The 22,376-nt window shown below is 46.4% G+C and overlaps 1 protein-coding gene across 1 annotated transcript in view; it reads right to left on the bottom strand.

Annotated features, from left to right (window-relative positions):
- Window positions 1-17,330: 17,330 nt before the first annotated feature.
- The window catches only part of kif5aa (kinesin family member 5A, a), a 42,967-nt gene continuing 37,921 nt past the window's right edge, over window positions 17,331-22,376 (bottom strand). The window contains exons 24-29 of the mRNA XM_056248737.1: window positions 20,471-20,687; window positions 19,924-20,056; window positions 19,784-19,848; window positions 18,139-18,166; window positions 17,926-18,013; window positions 17,331-17,840 (exon numbers count right to left, since the gene is read on the bottom strand). Of these exons, the coding sequence (XP_056104712.1) occupies window positions 17,935-18,013; window positions 18,139-18,166; window positions 19,784-19,848; window positions 19,924-20,056; window positions 20,471-20,687 (522 nt within the window). The 3' untranslated portion in view covers window positions 17,331-17,840; window positions 17,926-17,934. The remainder of the gene's footprint in view (window positions 17,841-17,925; window positions 18,014-18,138; window positions 18,167-19,783; window positions 19,849-19,923; window positions 20,057-20,470; window positions 20,688-22,376) is intronic.

The raw sequence follows: 22,376 nt of genomic DNA, 5'->3' as shown, positions 1-22,376 counted from the left end.
ACATATGTAAAATGTATTTTAATAATCCTGATTCCTGAGTATCTCTTACATCCTCAGTCTAAATATTTTTTTATTGTTATTATTTTACAGACACTGTACAGGTCGATTCCCAGATACTCCACGTAAGTTTCCAAGGGCTTTGCTCCGGGAGAAGCTTAAAGCTGCAGTCGGCAACATTTTTTTTATCATATTCAGTGAAATCGACACTATAATCCGACAACAACATAAATAAAGTGGTTTTAGAAAAAAACCCGAGCTCTGGCATTTACAGTCAGATCTCATATTTACCGAATGTCTTAAATCGTTAAGCATGCAGGCATTCCCATTGGATGGGAATATGGAAATGATATGCAGATGAGTTTATGTAGAAACTCTAATAACCATAAATAACCATTATATGGTTATTTCGTCAGAGACGGGGAGATGCATGTTCTCAGCGGAGGAACTCGTAGCCGAAATCTGCTGTGACGCACTCCATAACCTGTCCATATGCAGTCAGTGTACAGTTCTGACAGCATACTTTAACTTTACAAGTTTATATTCTGTATCTTTTTTTGAATAAAATCATAAAATGGTATGCAAGGCATCAGCCATTTCCATGACTGACGCGACACTCGTGACTCACAGCGAGGCCCTTTATGTTGCTTTGCATAAAATGAAAACACTGATTATTTACACTGATTGGCTTCATCACTCTGTCTCCTCTCCACCAATAAGCTGGTGTGTGGTGAGCGTTCTGGCGCAATATGGCTGCCGTCGCATCATCCAAGTGGATGCTGCACATTGGTGGTGGTTGAGGAGATTCCCCCTTCCATGTGAAGCGCTTTGAGTGCCTAGAAAAGCGCTATATAAATGTAATGAATTAATTAATTAAAAGATATACAGAACAATATAGATACAAAAAAGTAACAAAAAACCGGTAACACTTTATTGTACAGTGTCCTTGTTACATATCTTACATGTACTTACCATAGTAATAACAGTAAATTATGCATAATTACATGCAACGGACACTAAATCAAATCCTAATCCTATAGTAAGTGCATGTAGTTAATTAATATTACTCCTTAAATGTATAATTACACTGTAACAATGACACCTTAAAATAAAGTGTGACCCAAAAACCTGTAGGTATTTTACCGAAGACACGCACCAATTTGACGGAGCTGCACTGCTCTCTCCTGAAGAGGGCGCAAAAAGCCTGCGATAAAATAACTCAACCCTTGGGTTGTTACGTCTGACCCAGCATCTGGGTAACACAAAAACTACCCAAACACTGACAAAATAATCCAAGAAATGGACCCAAAAGGCTCAGCCCAGGATTTGGGTAGAAAAAAATAACCCAAGATTTTTTAGAGTGAAGTATTTTAAATGGAAGAATAGATTAGTGTGCAATAGTGCACTGCAGGATTTGTAACTATTTAATGTAAAACCCCAGCTTGCCTGACCTGGGAACAGAAGCAGTTGTTGCTGTCCCAAACTAATGACTCGGGCGTCTCGGACACAATGACTTCAGTATATTGAAGCCTCACAATCTTTTGAATCAATCTGTTAGTGTTTTCCTTGTACTATATTCATACAGAGAGCACACGCTAAACCTGTTCAGAGCAAATCCCCAGCTTGAGAAAACTGAAGACTATTCAACGGCATATCTTAAAAATATGACACATACAGAAACATATTTTGCTCTATGTATTATGTGTCCGGTGTGATTAGGGTTAAGTGTTTGTAGTACTGATAAGAATATGTGTTACTGAATGAATTTGCAGCCTGTTAAAGTCCCCCTGTAGTCAATAATTGTATCCCTTAAAACTTATATTTGATCACCAAAATTACATATTTAAAAGTTTTTTCTTCATGTCTTAAAATATCTTAAATGTAACTCGACACCCTTGCCTCATTTAGTATGCGCGGGTCTATGAATGTGCAAATGAGCCCTGCCTCCACTCACTCCCTCAGCTCAGAGATCCACTGGTTGACGATCACACGTTGATCTGATTGGTTACAAGGTCGTTTGTGACGTCAGAAACACCAGCGATTTCAAACCGTGTTTTTGAGACTGTCTTTGGTTCACTGCAGTTTTAAGGAGAAAATACTCAGCAATGCTGTCGACTTATGAACTTACACATGGTGTGTCTTAAAGCATATTAATAACACCACATAGACACATAAACAACGTTAAACGCTGGATGTTCACCACAGGGTCTCTTTGTAGAGCACTTTACTCTTAATCGCCAAATTTGAAAGCTCTTGTGTGCTATTAAAATAATAATAATCTTTGCTGTTTTCAGTCCGCTGACGTAATAGTCACGCCATTTCTGTCCACATACTGTTTTAGTACAAGCTGTATCAAAACCTGCTGATCCAAGGGATTCAGCCATGAGAGTATCAGTGAGAGTGTGTGTGTTAAACAGTGGTGTTTCATTGATCGATGTCCAATGTTAGCCTCATTTGTCAGGGATATGTGCTTTGGCAGACTGCCTGCCATATCTATATCAAGAGGCTCGTTCCTGGCTGTGTGAGCATGACTTGTTCTTTTTCTTACTGTAATCTGTAAAAATAGCCAGAATCATCCTTGATGTGACTTCCATGCCTATGGTTTCACTAAAAGTTTGTTTTAGAGCAGATTTCATATTTGGGTAAGTGAGAGTAGAGAGAGTAACTGTCTTTAACATGAAGACCCGCTGTGTCTAGAAGTTTAAAGGCCAATACAGAAGTATCATACTGGCATTATTGACCTTCACCCCGATAATATGATTATCAGGATTATTATGCTGTCTCGTGGTCCGATCAAGCTCAGCGTGTGCCTCATAGTGGCAATCCTTTCCTTTTTAACAGAATCTAGTCAAGAATAGTTTTCATTCCTTCGTTCTTGTTTAAATCATCTGTGGGTATTTCAAACTCTCATGACCTCTTTTAATCAAAGCCGTCCTCTGCTACTGTCAATCCTGTATGACAAACTTCCCCGTTCCACGTCTTTATTCCCTCACGGATTCACTGTTCACTGTTAATTTTCACATATAAATGATAATAAACCATTTAATAGTCTGTTTTTGTTCACATTTTCATTTGTATTCACGAACTAGATTATGCATTTATTTATTTATAAAGAGAAAGTTAAACACAGACCATATGTCACTTTTCTGGTTTCATCATGAATGTTTGTCCAATGAATATCAATAAGCTTTGTTACTTTTGGTATGAAACAAAGTCTTAGCTTTCAAATACTGTCCATTTTATTACACAATTCAAACAATAAATACTGTTTTTGCGCTCTTTAATGTGGCGTGAGAGATCACACAGCGCCTCAGTGAACGCCATCATCTCTTCCTCTACTGCATTACAGAACGAATTAAAGATTCATTACAGGAGTCGAAAGGAGAGCGCTCTGATGGAGGCCGAGGGTGGACGCACACACACACACACACACACACGCCATCTGATGGAGGCCAAGTGTGGACGCACACACATAGACACACACGTCATCTGATGGAGGCCGAGGGTGGACGCAACATCTACAGCATCAGGAACTTTTCATCGAGTTTCTCGTGTGTGTCAGACAGACTTCACTGTGTCCGACCGCTGGCTTTATCTTCAATAAGCTGAAGATGGATCTGAGTATTGCTGGAGGAGCCATTCCTGGAGGAGCCATTCCTGGAGGAGCCATTGCTGGAAGAGCCATTGCAGGAAGAGCCATTGCTGGAGGAGCCATTCCTGGAGGAGCCATTCCTGGAGGAGCCATTGCTGGAAGAGCCATTGCAGGAAGAGCCATTGCTGGAAGAGCCATTGCTAGAGGAGCCATTCCTGGAGTAGCCATTCCTGGAGGAGCCATTGCTGGAGGAGCCATTCCTGGAGGAGCCATTCCTGGAGGAGCCATTGCTGGAAGAACCATTGCTGGAGGAGCCATTGCAGGAGGAGCCATTGCTGGAAGAGCCATTGCTAGAGGAGCCATTCCTGGAGGAGCCATTCCTGGAGGAGCCATTGCAGGAGGAGCCATTGCAGGACCCATCGCTGGAGGAGCCATTGCAGGAGGAGCCATTGCTGGAGGAGCCATTGCAGGAGGAGCCATTGCTGGAGGAGCCATTGCTGGAGGAGCCATTGCAGGAGAAGCCATCGCTGGAAGAGCCATCGCTGGAAGAGCCATCGCTGGAGGAGCTATTGCTGGAGGAGCCATTCCTGGAGGAGCCATTCCTGGAGGAGCCATTGCTGGAAGAGCCATTGCTGGAGGAGCCATTGCAGGAGGAGCCATTGCTGGAGGAGCCATTGCTGGAGGAGCCATTCCTGGAGGAGCCATTGCAGGAGGAGCCATTGCAGGGGGAGCCATCGCTGGGGGAGCCATCGCTGGAGGAGCCATTGCTGGAGGAGCCATTGCAGGAGGAGCCATTGCTGGAGGAGCCATTGCAGGAGAAGCCATCGCTGGAAGAGCCATCGCTGGAGGACCTATTGCTGGAGGAGCCATTCCTGGAGGAGCCATTCCTGGAGGAGAAATTACTGGAAGAGCCATTGCTGGAGGAGCCATTGCAGGAGGAGCCATTGCTGGAGGAGCCATTGCTGGAGGAGCCATTCCTGGAGGAGCCATTGCAGGGGGAGCCATCGCTGGAGGAGCCATTGCAGGAGGAGCCATTGCAGGAGGAGCCATTGCTGGAGGAGCCATTTCAGGAGGAGCCATTGCAGGAGGAGCCATTGCTGGAAGAGCCATTGCTGGAGGAGCCATTTATGGAGGAGCCATTCCTGGAGGAGCCATTCCTGGAGGAGCCATTGCTGGAAGAGCCATTCCTGGAGGAGCCATTCCTGGAGGAGCCATTGCTGGAAGAGCCATTGCTGGAGGAGCCATTGCAGGAGGAGCCATTGCTGGAAGAGCCATTGCTAGAGGAGCCATTGCTGGAGGAGCCATTCCCGGAGTAGCCATTCCTGGAGGAGCCATTGCAGGAGGATCCATTGCAGGAGCCATCGCTGGAGGAGCCATTGCAGGAGGAGCCATTGCTGGAGGAGCCATTGCAGGAGGAGCCATTGCTGGAAGAGCCATCGCTGGAGGAACTATTGCTGGAGGAGCCATTCCTGGAGGAGCCATTCCTGGAGGAGCCATTGCTGGAAGAGCCATTGCTGGAGGAGCCATTGCAGGAGGAGCCATTGCTGGAGGAGCCATTGCTGGAGGAGCCATTCCTGGAGGAGCCATTGCAGGAGGAGCCATTGCAGGGGGAGCCATCGCTGGGGGAGCCATCGCTGGAGGAGCCATTGCAGGAGGAGCCATCGCTGGGGGAGCCATCGCTGGAGGAGCCATTGCAGGAGGAGCCATTGCTGGAGGAGCCATTGCTGGAGGAGCCATTTCAGGAGGAGCCATTGCAGGAGGAGCCATTGCTGGAAGAGCCATTGCTGGAGGAGCCATTCCTGGAGGAGCCATTGCAGGAGGAGCCATTGCAGGGGGAGCCATCGCTGGGGGAGCCATTGCTGGAGGAGCCATTGCAGGAGGAGCCATTGCTGGAGTAGCCATTGCAGGAGGAGCCATTGCAGGAGGAGCCATTGCTGGAGGAGCCATTGCTGGAGGAGCCATTGCTGGAGGAGCCATTGCTGGAAGAGCCATTGCTGGAGGAGCCATTGCTGGAAGAGCCATTGCTGGAGGAGCCATTCCTGGAGGAGCCATTGCTGGAGGAGCCATAGCAGGAGGAGCCATTGCTGGAGGAGGCATTCCTGGAAGAGGCATTGCTGGAGGAGCCATTCCTGGAGGAGCCATTGCTGGAGGAGGCATTGCTGGAGCAGCCATTGCTGGAGGAGCCATTGCTGGAGGAGCCATCGCTGGAGGAGCCATCGCTGGAGGAGCTATTGCTGGAGGAGCCATTCCTGGAGGAGCCATTGCTGGAAGAGCCATAGCTGGAGGAGCCATTGCAGGAGGAGCCATTGCTGGAAGAGCCATTGCTGGAGGAGCCATTGCTGGAGGAGCCATTCCTGGAGGAGCCATTCCTGGAGGAGCCATTGCAGGAGGAGCCATTGCTGGGGGAGCCATCGCTGGAGGAGCCATCGCTGGAGGAGCCATTGCAGGAGGAGCCATTGCTGGAGGAGCCATTGCAGGAGGAGCCATTGCTGGAGGAGCCATTCCTGGAGTAGCCATTCCTGGAGGAGCCATTGCAGGAGGGGCCATTGCAGGAGCCATCGCTGGAGGAGCCATTGCAGGAGGAGCCATTGCTGGAGGAGCCATTGCAGGAGGAGCCATTGCTGGAGGAGCCATTGCAGGAGAAGCCATCGCTGGAAGAGCCATCGCTGGAGGAGCTATTGCTGGAGGAGCCATTCCTGGAGGAGCCATTGCTGGAAGAGCCATTGCAGGAGGAGCCATTGCAGGAGGAGCCATTGCTGGAGGAGCCATTTCAGGAGGAGCCATTGCAGGAGGAGCCATTGCTGGAAGAGCCATTGCTGGAGGAGCCATTGCTGGAGGAGCCATTCCTGGAGGAGCCATTGCAGGAGGAGCCATTGCAGGAGCCATCGCTGGAGGAGCCATTGCAGGAGGAGCCATTGCTGGAGGAGCCATTGCAGGAGGAGCCATCGCTGGAGGAGCTATTGCTGGAGGAGCCATTCCTGGAGGAGCCATTCCTGGAGGAGCCATTGCTGGAAGAGCCATTGCTGGAGGAGCCATTGCAGCAGGAGCCATTGCTGGAGGAGCCATTGCTGGAGGAACCATTCCTGGAGGAGCCATTGCAGGAGGAGCCATTGCAGGGGGAGCCATCGCTGGGGGAGCCATCGCTGGAGGATTCATTGCAGGAGGAGCCATTGCAGGAGGAGCCATTGCTGGAAGAGCCATCGCTGGGGGAGCCATTGCTGGAGGAGCCATTGCAGGAGGAGCCATTGCTGGAGTAGCCATTGCAGGAGGAGCCATTGCAGGAGGAGCCATTGCTGGAGGAGCCATTTCTGGAGGAGCCTTTGCTGGAGGAGCCATTGCTGGAAGAGCCATTGCTGGAGGAGCCATTCCTGGAGGAGCCATTGCTGGAGGAGCCATAGCAGGAGGAGCCATTGCTGGAGGAGGCATTCCTGGAAGAGGCATTGCTGGAGGAGCCATTCCTGGAGGAGCCATTGCTGGAGGAGGCATTGCTGGAGGAGGCATTGCTGGAGGAGCCATTGCTGGAGGAGCTATTGCTGGAGGAGCCATTGCAGGAGAAGCCATCGCTGGAGGAGCCATCGCTGGAGGAGCTATTGCTGGAGGAGCCATTCCTGGAGGAGCCATTGCAGGAGGAGCCATTGCTGGAAGAGCCATAGCTGGAGGAGCCATTGCAGGAGAAGCCATTGCTGGAAGAGCCATTGCTGGAGGAGCCATTGCTGGAGGAGCCATTCCTGGAGGAGCCATTGCTGGAGGAGCCATAGCAGGAGGAGCCATTGCAGGAGGAGCCATTGCTGGAAGAGCCATTGCTGGAGGAGCCATTGCTGGAGGAGCCATTCCTGGAGGAGCCATTCCTGGAGGAGCCATTGCAGGAGGAGCCTTCGCTGGGGGAGCCATCGCTGGAGGAGCCATCGCTGGAGGAGCCATTGCAGGAGGAGCCATTGCTGGAGGAGCCATTGCAGGAGGAGCCATTGCTGGAGGAGCCATTGCTGGAGGAGGCATTGCTGGAGGAGGCATTGCTGGAGGAGCAATTCCTTGAGGAGCCATTCCTGGAGGAGGCATTGCTGGAGGAGCCATTGCTGGAGGAGCCATTCCTGGAGGAGGCATTGCTGGAGGAGCCATTGCTGGAGGAGCCATTGCAGGAGGAGCCATTGCTGGAAGAGCCATTGCTGGAGGAGCCATCGCTGGAGGAGCCATCACTGGAAGAGCCATCGCTGGAGGAGCCATTGCTGGAGGAGCCATTGCAGGAGGAGCCATTGCTGTAGGAGCCATTGCAGGAGGAGCCATTGCTGGAAGAGCCATTGCTGGAGGAGCCATTGCAGCAGGAGCCATTGCAGGAGGAGCCATTAGTGGAGGAGCCATTCCTGGAGGAGCCATTGCTGGAAGAACCATTGCTGGAGGAGCCATTGCAGGAGGAGCCATTGCTGGAAGAGCCATTGCTGGAGGAGCCATTGCAGGAGGAGCCATTGCAGGAGGAGCCATTGCTGGAAGAGCCATTGCTGGAGGTTTCATTGCAGGAGGAGCCATTGCAGGAGGAGCCATTGCTGGAAGAGCCATTGCTGGAGGAGCCATTGCAGGAGGAGCCATTGCAGGAGGAGCCATTAGTGGAGGAGCCATTCCTGGAGGAGCCATTGCTGGAAGAACCATTGCTGGAGGAGCCATTGCAGGAGGAGCCATTGCTGGAAGAGCCATTGCTGGAGGAGCCATTGCAGGAGGAGCCATTGCAGGAGGAGCCATTGCAGGAGGAGCCATTGCTGGAAGAGCCATTGCTGGAGGAGCCATTGCAGGAGGAGCCATTGCAGGAGGAGCCATTGCAGGAGGAGCCATCGCTGGAGGAGCCATCACTGGAAGAGCCATCGCAGGGGGAGCCATTGCTGGAGGAGCCATTCCTGGAAGAGCCATCGCAGGGGGAGCCATTGCTGGAGGAGCCATTCCTGGAGGAGCCATTGCTGGAAGAACCATTGCTGGAGGAGCCATTGCAGGGGGAGCCATTGCTGGAAGAGCCATCGCTGGAGGATTCATTGCAGGAGGAGCCATTGCAGGAGGAGCCATTGCTGGAAGAGCCATCGCTGGGGGAGCCATTGCTGGAGGAGCCATTGCAGGAGGAGCCATTGCTGGAGTAGCCATTGCAGGAGGAGCCATTGCAGGAGGAGCCATTGCTGGAGGAGCCATTGCTGGAGGAGCCTTTGCTGGAGGAGCCATTGCTGGAAGAGCCATTGCTGGAGGAGCCATTCCTGGAGGAGCCATTGCTGGAGGAGCCATAGCAGGAGGAGCCATTGCTGGAGGAGGCATTCCTGGAAGAGTCATTGCTGGAGGAGCCATTCCTGGAGGAGCCATTGCTGGAGGAGGCATTGCTGGAGGAGGCATTGCTGGAGGAGCCATTGCTGGAGGAGCTATTGCTGGAGGAGCCATTGCAGGAGAAGCCATCGCTGGAGGAGCCATCGCTGGAGGAGCTATTGCTGGAGGAGCCATTCCTGGAGGAGCCATTGCAGGAGGAGCCATTGCTGGAAGAGCCATAGCTGGAGGAGCCATTGCAGGAGAAGCCATTGCTGGAAGAGCCATTGCTGGAGGAGCCATTGCTGGAGGAGCCATTCCTGGAGGAGCCATTGCTGGAGGAGCCATAGCAGGAGGAGCCATTGCAGGAGGAGCCATTGCTGGAAGAGCCATTGCTGGAGGAGCCATTCCTGGAGGAGCCATTCCTGGAGGAGCCATTGCTGGAGGAGAAATTCCTTGAGGAGCCATTCCTGGAGGAGGCATTGCTGGAGGAGCCATTGCTGGAGGAGCCATTCCTGGAGGAGGCATTGCTGGAGGAGCCATTGCTGGAGGAGCCATTGCTGGAGGAGGCATTGCTGGAGGAGGCATTGCTGGAGGAGCAATTCCTTGAGGAGCCATTCCTGGAGGAGCCATTGCTGGAGGAGCCATTCCTGGAGGAGGCATTGCTGGAGGAGCCATTGCTGGAGGAGCCATTGCAGGAGGAGCCATTGCTGGAAGAGCCATTGCTGGAGGAGCCATCGCTGGAGGAGCCATCACTGGAAGAGCCATCGCTGGAGGAGCCATTGCTGGAGGAGCCATTGCAGGAGGAGCCATTGCTGTAGGAGCCATTGCAGGAGGAGCCATTGCTGGAAGAGCCATTGCTGGAGGAGCCATTGCAGCAGGAGCCATTGCAGGAGGAGCCATTAGTGGAGGAGCCATTCCTGGAGGAGCCATTGCTGGAAGAACCATTGCTGGAGGAGCCATTGCAGGAGGAGCCATTGCTGGAAGAGCCATTGCTGGAGGAGCCATTGCAGGAGGAGCCATTGCAGGAGGAGCCATCGCTGGAGGAGCCATTGCTGGAAGAGCCATTGCTGGAGGTTTCATTGCAGGAGGAGCCATTGCAGGAGGAGCCATTGCTGGTAGAGCCATTGCTGGAGGAGCCATTGCAGGAGGAGCCATTGCAGGAGGAGCCATTAGTGGAGGAGCCATTCCTGGAGGAGCCATTGCTGGAAGAACCATTGCTGGAGGAGCCATTGCAGGAGGAGCCATTGCTGGAAGAGCCATTGCTGGAGGAGCCATTGCTGGAGGAGCCATTGCAGGAGGAGCCATTGCAGGAGGAGCCATTGCAGGAGGAGCCATTGCTGGAAGAGCCATTGCAGGAGGAGCCATTGCAGGAGGAGCCATTGCAGGAGGAGCCATCGCTGGAGGAGCCATCACTGGAAGAGCCATCGCAGGGGGAGCCATTGCTGGAGGAGCCATTCCTGGAAGAGCCATCGCAGGGGGAGCCATTGCTGGAGGAGCCATTCCTGGAGGAGCCATTGCTGGAAGAACCATTGCTGGAGGAGCCATTGCAGGGGGAGCCATTGCTGGAAGAGCCATTGCTGGAGGAGCCATTGCAGGAGGAGCCATTGCTGGAGGAGCCATCGCTGGAGGAGCCATTGCTGGAGGAGCCATTGCTGGAGGAGCCATTGCAGGAGGAGCCATTGCTGGAGGAGCCATTCCTGGAGGAGCCATTGCTGGAAGAGCCATTGCTGGAGGAGCCATTGCTGGAGGAGCCATTGCTGTAGGAGCCATTGCAGGAGGAGCCATTGCTGGAGGAGCCATTCCTGGAGGAGCCATTGCTGGAAGAGCCATTGCTGGAGGAGCCATTGCGAGAAGAGCCATTGCTGGAGGAGCCATTGCTGGACACACATTGAGATTCAAGTTCCTTCAACCCACGAGCCAGTGTTTGCTAACAGAAGCTGCCACAGTATTAAAGGGTTAGTTCAGCCAAAAATGAAAATTCTGTCAGTAATTACTCACCCTCATGTTGTTCAACCCCGTAAGACTTTCACTTCATTTCCTTCTCTGTGGGCCGTGATATTTCACGTAGTGAAACTACGCAAAGCTTCTAGGTTGCACGTCACACGTAGGCTCACTATTGGCCGACGCTGGTCATGTGTGTGATGCGTGTGACGTACAACCTAGAAGCTTTGCGTAGTTTCACTACGTGAAATATCACGGCCGTACAGTCAAGTCAAGTCAAGTCATCTTCATTTATGGAGATTGTTTCAAAGCAGCTTTACAGAGATAAACATACAATTTACGGTAACAGAGATTGTTTTGGCTTTATAGCGATTTTGAATAATGTTATTTCCGGCTAAAGTTGGTTTTGATTGATTCACTTCCAGCAAAATTATCATTTGTTATTACATTAGGGGCCACTAAGACGACGGCGTTCTCTCTAAACAGACTTTAAATGCGAAACTGTGACCTGATGGCGTTCACATACGCATTAAAAATTCATTCTATAGTTATATTCGTTTGAATATGTGTGCGCAGGTTTGTAATTTAATTTCCCTACCAACCATGCCTAAACAAACTACTTGTCTTGCCTATAAATTTGATACAGAATTTTATTTTATCACTTCGGGGTACGCGAACCGGATTTTCAACAACGCTTTATCTATACAGTGGGAAAGGGATCCTCCATAGGGAGAGGATAGTTGACACTTCAGCACTGCATTGTCATCGGGTCCAGGCGAATCTCCTTCGTCAGATCTGGACACTGCCTGGATCCGGCAGGCTGCAGGAAAACCTCGGGATAAACAAAGACACTAATATTAGCGTAGATGCCATTCTTCTTATGATGTAACGAGTACATCTGGATTTAAGGGAAGTGTACAGAGAAGGAAATGAATAGTTGAATAAAGTCGTTATTTTTGTTTGTTATACACTATCATTGGTCTTAAAAAGTGAGTGGGTCTTGTCCCACACATATACAATGATTCCGACGTCCATCCATGGATCAATCATACAATCAGTCTCTGCTAGTAAGGAGTCAAATATGCAGAAGATGCTGGAAAAGCATGAATGTGCAGGAGCTGGAGGATTTTCTGAAAAGTTTAACTGTTCGGGACAAACGGGACTCATGAACAACCCTTACAAAACAAACAAAAAATGCAGTTATTACTCCTTAAACTGTACAGTGTGTGAACGTAACCACTGGTCCTCTAGAAGCATGAAAAACAAAACTATTATTCAGATCATCAATAGCGCTCCCTTTAAACCATCACTTACCGCGTTCTGCACTGTCTCTAATACTCTCGTCGTAAACACTGCAGTTGTCTACACTGCACAGTGAATCTCTCATTTATATCGCGTCTAGACTTTGTTGTTTATGAGGGGGCTTACGAAAGTATAAAGCTTGCGCTGATCCTGAACATACACTCACCTAAAGGATTATTAGGAACACCTGTTCAATTTCTCATTAATGCAATTATCTAATCAACCAATCACATGGCAGTCGCTTCAATGCATTTAGGGGTGTGGTCCTGGTCAAGACAATCTCCTGAACTCCAAACTGAATGTCAGAATGGGAAAGAAAGGTGATTTAAGCAATTTTGAGCGTGGCATGGTTGTTGGTGCCAGACGGGCCGGTCTGAGTATTTCACAATCTGCTCAGTTACTGGGATTTTCACGCACAACCATTTCTAGGGTTTACAAAGAATGGTGTGAAAAGGGAAAAACATCCAGTATGCGGCAGTCCTGTGGGCGAAAATGCCTTGTTGATGCTAGAGGTCAGAGGAGAATGGGCCGACTGATTCAAGCTGATAGAAGAGCAACTTTGACTGAAATAACCACTCGTTACAACCGAGGTATGCAGCAAAGCATTTGTGAAGCCACAACACGCACAACCTTGAGGCGGATGGGCTACAACAGCAGAAGACCCCACCGGGTACCACTCATCTCCACTACAAATAGGAAAAAGAGGCTACAATTTGCAAGAGCTCACCAAAATTGGACAGTTGAAGACTGGAAAAATGTTGCCTGTACTGATGAGTCTCGATTTCTGTTGAGACATTCAGATGGTAGAGTCAGAATTTGGCATAAACAGCATGAGAACATGGATCCATTATGCCTTGTTACCACTGTGCAGGCTGGTGGTGGTGGTGTAATGGTGGGGGGGATGTTTTCTTGGCACACTTTAGGCCCCTTAGTGCCAATCGGGCATCGTTTAAATGCCACGGCCTACCTGAGCATTGTTTCTGACCATGTCCATCCCTTTATGGCCACCATGTACCCATCCTCTGATGGCTACTTCCAGCAGGATAATGCACCATGTCACAAAGCTCGAATCATTTCAAATTGGTTTCTTGAACATGACAATGAGTTCACTGTACTAAAATGGCCCCCACAGTCACCAGATCTCAACCCAATAGAGCATCTTTGGGATGTGGTGGAACGGGAGCTTCGTGCCCTGGATGTGCATCCCACAAATCTCCATCAACTGCAAGATGCTATCCTATCAATATGGGCCAACATTTCTAAAGAATGCTTTCAGCACCTTGTTGAATCAATGCCACGTAGAATTAAGGCAGTTCTGAAAGCGGAAGTGGGTCAAACACAGTATTAGTATGGTGTTCCTAATAATCCTTTAGGTGAGTGTACATTTTGAGCGAATTCTCCGCATGGTGACTCTAAAACGCATCTGATTGGCCACTGCGTTCATGCGCTTAATGGGCTCTATGCACGGTATTTCCGGTGAAGGTCTAAGGATGCTGGATTACTTCCGCCGATCGTAGAGTCCAATGCTATACCGAGAATTTATATTGGTTTTTATACTCAATTGCTATACTAAAGAAACGTTAGTCACAAACACAGACAAAACAGACACCCCTCATTTTGTTTATGCTTCTGTGTTTATTATATTAAATAAACATAACTATATATAAAATTACATCTAAACGTATTAAAGTTTCGTTTTAAAGACGAGAGGACAGTACATTTTGAAGACTCTGCCATAATCCCGTTTTCCTCCGCTTTAAATCTCCCCAACCGGAAACGCACGAGCATCCTTGCGTCAAACGTGGAAGTTATGCGTGCATATAGCCCATGTCTGAAACAACACAATGTAAGTAGTTTCGTTTTTGAATAATATCGTGTCCTCCAGTGACCAGACTCGACTGTACTCGGAACATTTTCCGAGTCTAAAATGTCAGAGTGCGTGACAAGTCCGAGTTCATTTAAAATAGATTTATTCATGAAAAAAACTAGTACCCCAGCTGTTGCAGTGAGATGAGATGGTTATGGTTCTGCTGTGATCTTTGTTTGGAACGATTTTCCTTCCTGAAACTGAATGAAAACAGTCAATGTTGCATCTAAAATGTAAGTGACTTCATTTGAACTACTTGTTTATTAAAATGTTGTCAAGTCAAGTCAAGTCATCTTCATTTATATAGCGCTTTTAACAATGGATTGTTTCAAAGCAGCTTTACAGAGATAAACATATAATTTAAGGTAACAGATTGTTTTGGTTTTATAGCGGTTCTTGAATAATGTTACTTCCAGCTAAAGTTAACTTTGATTGATTCACCTCCGTCGAAATGATCAGACTTTAAACGCGAACCTGTGATTAACGCTGACGGCGTTCACATGCTCATTCAGAATTCTATAGTTATGTGCTTTTTAAAATATGTGCGCAGGTTTGTAATTCCATACCTAAACAAACTACTTGTCTTGCCTATCAATTTTGATACAGAATTTTGTTTTATTTTATCACTTCGGGGTACGCGAGCCGAAACCGTTGTATGAAATCAGTGTCACATTTTTAGTCGTGATGGTATTCAGCACGCTTGGTCGTGTGATGTTGCTTAACTATTAGTGTGAGCACTGTGCCAATGTTCGTCCGACTGTTTTTACTGTACTTTATTTTATTTTTTATTCTAAACTGTTTTAATTATTTCCTCCTATGTAAAGCACTTTGAATTACCATTGTGTATGAAATGTGCTATATAAATACACTTGCTTTGCCTTGCCTATTATATGTTATAAATATAAAAACTCCACATTTTGTCCCGGACAAGCGTTAATGTCGAGCCCTGAGTTTCTTCCAGGACTTCACCATTTCATCATGAGTCTCTGTGAGAGAGAAGGCTGACACACTGAGGCTGTTTATGACCCGGGAGAAACCGCTCATCCGGCTTCCCAGGAGCAGACTCCTCTCTCTCCAGGACAAGTCTCATACCTTCCAGCAGTTCTCCGGCTGTGGACTAGCTCTGTTATCCGCCTCTACACAGAGCAGATTACACTCCGCTCCCGTGTGTCCTCAGGCGTCAGAGATCTCCTGAACTCTCTCTCCGTTTCACACACCGGTCATGCTGGGGGAGTTCCCATGTGATGACTCGTGTAGAGTTCACTGATGGAACCATTTCATTATCTGATTGTAAACATAACACAACTAAATGAGCTATTCTGAGCTTTAGTGATTTATGTACACTGTAAAAAAAGTAGTACATTTACAGGTAATGGTCTGTATTTTTTTTACAGAATGTTGCCGTTTTGTCATTATACAGTGAATGCCTGTTATTTTACAGATATTTGCTGTTATTTAAAGGTCCACTGTTGAATTTACAGGTAATTGCTTGTATTTTGGTTTTACATCAATTTTACGTTTTTTTAAAGGAAATTGTCTGTATTTTTACAGGGTTATGTGTAATTTTACATAAAATATTCCGTAATATTTTACAGATTTTTTCTGTTAAATTAGAAAACAAAGAAAAGAAGGTATAACTGCAGAAATCAGTCATTTAACATGTTTTCCTTGAAGATGTGGGTGTTAAGGTGAGTTTTAAGGTTAAATAATAGTATTTCCGTACTATAATAACTGTGATAGATCTAATGGTACATTTAATGTAATTTTACTGTAAAATACCATTCAATTTACAGTTTTTGAAAGTGAAAAAGATCAACTCATTGTATAATTTACAGTGAAAACCCGTAAATTGACATTCCCACAATTCCCTGCGTGACACTTCACATTTGATGTGTTTTTGTTGAAATAACTATGTTTCTTCATAGTTTTCTTAGTTTTTTCCGAATGAGTTATGTATATTAGGGTTTTATGTTACATTTAATGTTGTTAAACTAATGTTTATTGCATTTTTAAAATTTCACATGTTACCATGATGGTGTTTAATGTTTGTGCTAATGATACTGCGCAGTTTCTGTATATTAGTATTTCCAGTTCTTTGTGGGAGAGCTGCTTGTGATGAGCCAGCCTGCTCTCAAGGGAATTCATATGGATTCATACGGATTTTGCTAATTCGTGCATATTTTGCAAGTTATCAAATATCAAATTCGTATGAAATTGAATCATTGACCTATCCCTGACCCCGCCCCTAAAGCCACCCATCAAGTTGGTTTAGACAAATCGTATGAACTCGTACGAGTGAGGTCGTACGAATTAGCCACCTTTTAATCTCTTGTACGAATTGGTCGTGAGATAGCGCTGAATGAGCTTTGAATGATCATGTGACTCTCATCACCACTGTGGTTGTTGGTTGACAGTGTATTACAATGGTACAAAACAGATATTAATACTTCAATAGGTCAGTAAATTAACATTATATCAGATAATGAAAGATATTTTTGTGTAGAATAACAGTAATAAACCATAATTATAGGATAAGAAATTACCATTTTTTTTACAGTTTTTTTCCTGACAGTATTTTTCCGTCTTTTATCAGACATTTTCTGGCGCCCCAGCTGCCAGAATATTTCCGTTTTTTACGAGTTGGTTTTTAACTGGTATTTCACGGTATTTTTCTGGCGCCCCAGCTGCCAGAATATTTCCGTTTTTTCACTTTTTTTTTTCTAACAGTGTAGGTAACAATGTTATGTTCTGCAGCAAATGTTATGTGAAAGGAAACATGTAGAACAGTAAAGAAAGCAGACATCACCTCTTCAAGACAAAGGAAAAACAAAGAATCACATTTTTCTTTGAATTACATTTATTTCTCGCATCAGCTTCCAGCAAACTAGCCCACTGTACATATATCACACGAAACAACCTTCAACAAAGATATCTTGAGTAAACCAGTTGAGCTTTGGCCCAAACTCTCTTCATGGGTTTCTGAAGTATTTACTCTTCTAATGGGGACGACAGAGGTTTGAACCGGGGAAGAGGTGTGAGAAGCAAGCATTTCAGTGGCAACTATGATTATCCTTCATCATAATACAGTTTCTGCGGCCTCACTCATTCATTGTCTTGCTAAATATTCAAGTGAATCAGTCTAAAGACACCCTGAAAGAGGACTGAAAGAAAAGTGTCAGGAATGGAGTCACGCATTCATCGGGCCTTCCGGGAAACATCACACCGACACAGACGCTTCATTCTGTCCTCCTGATTGGCTGATCAGGATTTTGCGAGAGAAATCAGAGCTGTGATTGTTCAGAGCATTTGGCAGAATACCTGAAGCATTCAGACCTGTAAATCTCCACGATATCTCTACTATACAAGCTCTTCACATACAGCAATTTTCATCCCAATCATTTTGATGTGAAAACAAATACAATGCAAATCAAATATTACTGAAAATGTTTTTTCCGATAATTGGAGGTAGTCAGTACTTGAATATAATTTTATCAAAATCTACACGATGACACACACAAACACACTGTTATATGTGAATCTTCACAATATTTAACGTCTTTCTTTAAGGCTCAGCAAGACTAAAGGGAAGGTGTTTCTAGATCTCTCCTGTATTATAATGCAAGCAATATAGATGTGCGTATTCAAATATCTACTGTATGTGAGGGTTCATTTACAACCTATGAGTTTTATTACTAAACAGACAAACATGCAACAGTGATATATGCGAGACAGGATACATGATGTGACTCTGCATGAACGATAGAGGAATATTTCATACAATATAAGACGGTACAGAGCCAAGAAGTCTAGGAATAAAGTCGTGGAGAAGATGGCGAAGGCTGAACGGCTGCATGCAGACAACTGGAATATCTGGAGAGAGTGGACAAAAGATGAAAACTGATGAAAACATGTGTTTCCAAGCTCATTATATATGTGTGTGTGTGTGTTTGCCTACATTAAATGATTAACTGGCTGCGGTCTCCTGTTGCATGATGAAGAGTCGTGAAGCATCGTCCGCCATACTGCCACAGTGAACATCACTCCTGAAACACAGAAGCAGTCAGCGGAGACAAACACAACATAACTGGAACTTAAAGTCAGAATTAAAATTCAGGTTAGACCTGCAATTGAGTCGATCCATCCCATTAGAGCATGGGAGTTTGCTTACCTGTTATCATTAATGTCTGTGCTATTTCCTGAAAAGCATAAAGGAACAGAATAAAAGGTTACAACTGTTACAAGCAAAAACAGAGTCTAAGAAAAACTGGTTCTGGCCCTTTAAACCTGCTAGTCTTTATCATCAGAAGCCTGGAGGCGGGGTCAAGACGTTACAATAACGGGTATCTGGGTAAACTAATCTACACTCTTAAGTTACACTTTATTTCAATGGTCCACTTTAGACATTCTACTAACTATAAGTAACTTTGCGAGTACATTAGAGTATTAGTGGACTGTCTGCTTATTATCTGTGTAACCCGGTTTGTTGATACGGGAAGAACGAGGCGGGAACCGGCGAACGGTAAACATAACATAACTAATAATAAAATAAACATAAAGAACAAAACGAAAGTAAAGCGGCAGCCCCTCATGGACGACTGCCACATAAACTAAAACAAAAGCAGAACATGAAGTGCCAGGCCTGGTTCTCTCTCGCCCTTCACTGCTGTCTCTCCTCGTGTCTCCTTCAGGAGTTCCTCCGTGGGACTCGAGGCCGGGGTGTTCATTAACACTCGCTCTGTTCCCGCGGGTTTCTGAGGCTCCCCAACAGACATTCTCCTGACTGTAAGAAACTTTGCAACTACATGTCAACTTATTCTACTAACCCTAACCTAACAGTACTAATCCTCTAATGAGAGTTGACATGTAGGTGCAACGCTATAGTCAGTAGAATGTCTAAAGTGGACCATTGAAATAAAGTGTAACCCACTCTTAAAAAAATAAAGGCTTTGTAGTTGAAAAAGGTTCTTTAGACCAGAGGTTTCCAAGCTTTAGGACATGTGCTCCCCTACATCTGATTTCACTCGTGTCTCCCCAACCAACGCCAACATCCTTAATGTATTAGTTAATATAATAGCGTATAGACCCTTTTTGCGCCGATGTCACAATTACGTCACAGCGTTAGCTGGAGGCAAAACAAAGGGAAAACTGGAGGCATTCTTTAATATTGAGAACAATTTTTAGAACTATATGTTTATCGTTATTGTTATAGTTATCGCCCTTAAGGTCCTTGCACACCGAGTCCGAAACTTTCGTATTAGTTTTTTATCGTATTCGTCATTGGGTGGCTGTGGATTGTCAAAACACCTCTCAAAATACTTGCTACGGATGCAAATAACGCAGACAATCGAACCCGATCCGAATTATTTTATGACGGACGAAAGTTTCGGAGGCAGTGTGTAAACGTGATTGACACAACGTGAGGTCGTATTTATTTTTTAACGTGGGAAAATTTCGGACGAGAATTAGGACCTTTAGTGTGAATGGGCCTAAAGAGAGATGGATGGATGTTATCTTGATCAGGGTTCCTCGTTCCTGGTCCTTTCCTGCAGCGTTTAGTTACATTCCTCAACACACTTTTATTCTTTAATCAAGACACTGCTATCAGTGTTGGACTTTCTTTAACTGCGGCAAATGAAAAATGGCCAAAGGTTGCTGACCTCTGGTCTACACCTACACACACATGTTGATTCCTTCCATCTATAACTTTATTTTCCCTGTTCATCTAGAATAAAATGATTTTATTTCCAAATATCAAGTATGAGCGGCAGTGTATAAATGTTGTTTTAGTGGTGTCGCAGCACACACACACTTACCGTTCTCCACGTCGAGCGGACAGGAGCTCAGTATGTCTATGGATCTCACAGTGCTGTATCCAACACTGAAATGAACAGAGGACAGATGAGAGGAGGAGAGGAGAAGACGAGAGACTGGACGACAGCACACACACACTCACGGGTTGGTTTTCTTCTCCTCCTGCAGGAACAGAGCGTTGCTGTAGGACGTGGCGGGTTTGCTGGAGCGTGGCGTGCTGGAGAAGCTGGTGGGGGACGTGGCCGAGACGTGGTGTCCGGGTCTCACTGGTTTAGCTGGTAACACACAACACAACATCAGGAAATAATATTCGACAGGCAATTTTCAGTCCATTTTATTTAGCTTCCACAAACTCAGTGGTTCAAATTCGACAGAAAATTCAACACAGCTCATCCTGGCAAATATTATAGGGTGTATTTTAATGTTAAATGTTTTGCATACAAAAACTTTGCTTCCATAATTTTACTTGATGAAAGTTGCATTGATACATGTTTTTCGGCTTTACTATTTGTCTTGTGTGGTAATCGTGTTCTAAGAGCCGTAAAGCACTGGAGGCTGTGCTGTGAATAACTCACGGCTGACTCCGCTTCAGGTCGAGCCTTATTCACAGCGGGACTCGTTCACCACACCGCCTCCAGTGCCTTACTGCTGACGTAAAACATCATCATGTGTGACTGCGCAGTGCGTACCGATCTGAGCGGCGTTGGGCCGGCGCAGCGGATAGCGCAGCCGCATGGCGTCCCGGATGCGCTCCACCTCCTGCTGGTAGCGGCGCCGGTCGTTCATGGCGCCCTGCTTGGCGTCCTTCAGTGCCGTCTCCAGCGCCCGAACCCGCTCAGCCGTAGAACGAAGACGCTTCTCCAGCTTCGGAAGCTCACAGCGCAGATCTGCGTTATCACGTACCAGCTGCACACACAGGTTCACTAGTCACTAGTGCTAGCATCAGTTATAAATAGAGGGACACAACATTATGAAATGCAGGAGCTTGGACTCTGTTCCTGCTCAAAACTGAAAAACACTGAGCTCTGTGTGTGTGCGCTGATCACTGTTTACATGTGAATAAAAGCCCAAATTAAATCGGTTCATCATATAACGGAATCATTTCTCTTCAGGCCGTTCGTGTACAAAACAAAGGCGTTTTGGGCGCCTGAAAACACACACTTTTGAAAATGGGTTTCAAAGTGTCTCCTTCCTCGTCATTTCCGGTTGTGAGAACGCTTGGCGCGGTTGTGCTGCCGCTTCACGCTGGTACCTGTCTGTCTGCTGCTGTTACGTTCGTGTTTTTTCTTGGATATGTTTTTCTCTGTTTCAACCCTCCTGGATTAGGGTTCGTGTTTTTTCTTGGATATGTTTTTCTCTGTTTCAACCCTCCTGGATTATTTGCTGGACTATTCTCATACCCTCTAAACTTTTTGAATTCGCTGGACTATTCTCAAAACTTTTGGATAACTGGATAACTGACCTGGGTGTCCCTGTGATCCTTCACACAGATCGGCTGCAAGTCCTCTCCGTCAATATCCTGTCATCCCTCTCGACACCTGATACTGTGAGTCTCCACTCTCTTTTGTCATTTGTCTTTTGCGATGTAAATCCTTAGTATGGTTGGGTAGCCGTCCCTTCTGAGGATTGTTGATTCTGGCGCGGTTCTGGCTAACGCAGTGAAACCGATAAACTGTTGTGTTAGGTCGAACGGGTCATCACTCGTCATGTCGTCACATATACACTGGCAGTTTCTGTTTTTGTTTTTTGGTGGTCTTATCTGGATCTTCTTGTCTGTTGATGAGACGAATCACAGTTTTTTCCCCAAGATGGCTTTGCAATATTCCGTTGCTCATCTCAGATCATTAAAAGGAGTTTCCCGCCTGGCTCCTGATACTTATAAACGCTGTGAACAGCTCGAGGTTTTACGCCGACCTCGCTACATTCACCGGTCGCGGAAAAAACTCCGGAATTACTATTACTCGCCCCCCAATAATATTCCGGTTGTCTCTACCATCACCCGTGTTCTGGATACAACACAACTGGATAAAAGACATAGACTTATCAACTTTGGAAATTTAAGATTGCTGCGTCCTGATCCTGACCTCGGAATCTGCAGACGTGCATCACCTGACCTGCGATGTGCGCTGCTAAACACCCGCTCTCTAACTGATAAAGCATCACTATTGAATGACATAATCATTGACACTGACCTGGACATGCTATTTCTAACGGAAACCTGGCAGGTGCCAAATGACTATTTGAGCTTAAACCTCTTAACGCCGTCTGGATACATCTTTTTTTCTCAACCACGTCTTCATCGCAGAGGTGGAGGACTGGTTGTAGTTTGCCGTGAGACTATTAAAATATCCAAGATTGAGTTACACGATGTTACAACATTTGAATATTTAGCGCTGAAAATGACGGGCCAAACGTCACTGGTGGTAATCTTAATTTACCGACCACCAAAAAGTCCCTCTGACTTTTTTTCTGATATTAGTGAGATACTTACTCTTGTCTGTGCTTGTCATTCATCTGTTATTTTGCTTGGTGATTTTAACATACATGAAAACACTGCACAATGCAAAGAGTTGATGTCAGTATTGGACTGTTTCA

Source organism: Rhinichthys klamathensis, unplaced genomic scaffold (assembly GCF_029890125.1).
Source record: "Rhinichthys klamathensis goyatoka isolate OS25496 unplaced genomic scaffold, OSU_Roscu_1.1 h1tg000057l_1, whole genome shotgun sequence".
Lineage (NCBI taxonomy): Eukaryota > Metazoa > Chordata > Actinopteri > Cypriniformes > Leuciscidae > Rhinichthys > Rhinichthys klamathensis.
Note: the sequence above shows the minus strand (reverse complement) of the source record. Positions and strands in the feature narration are given on the sequence as shown.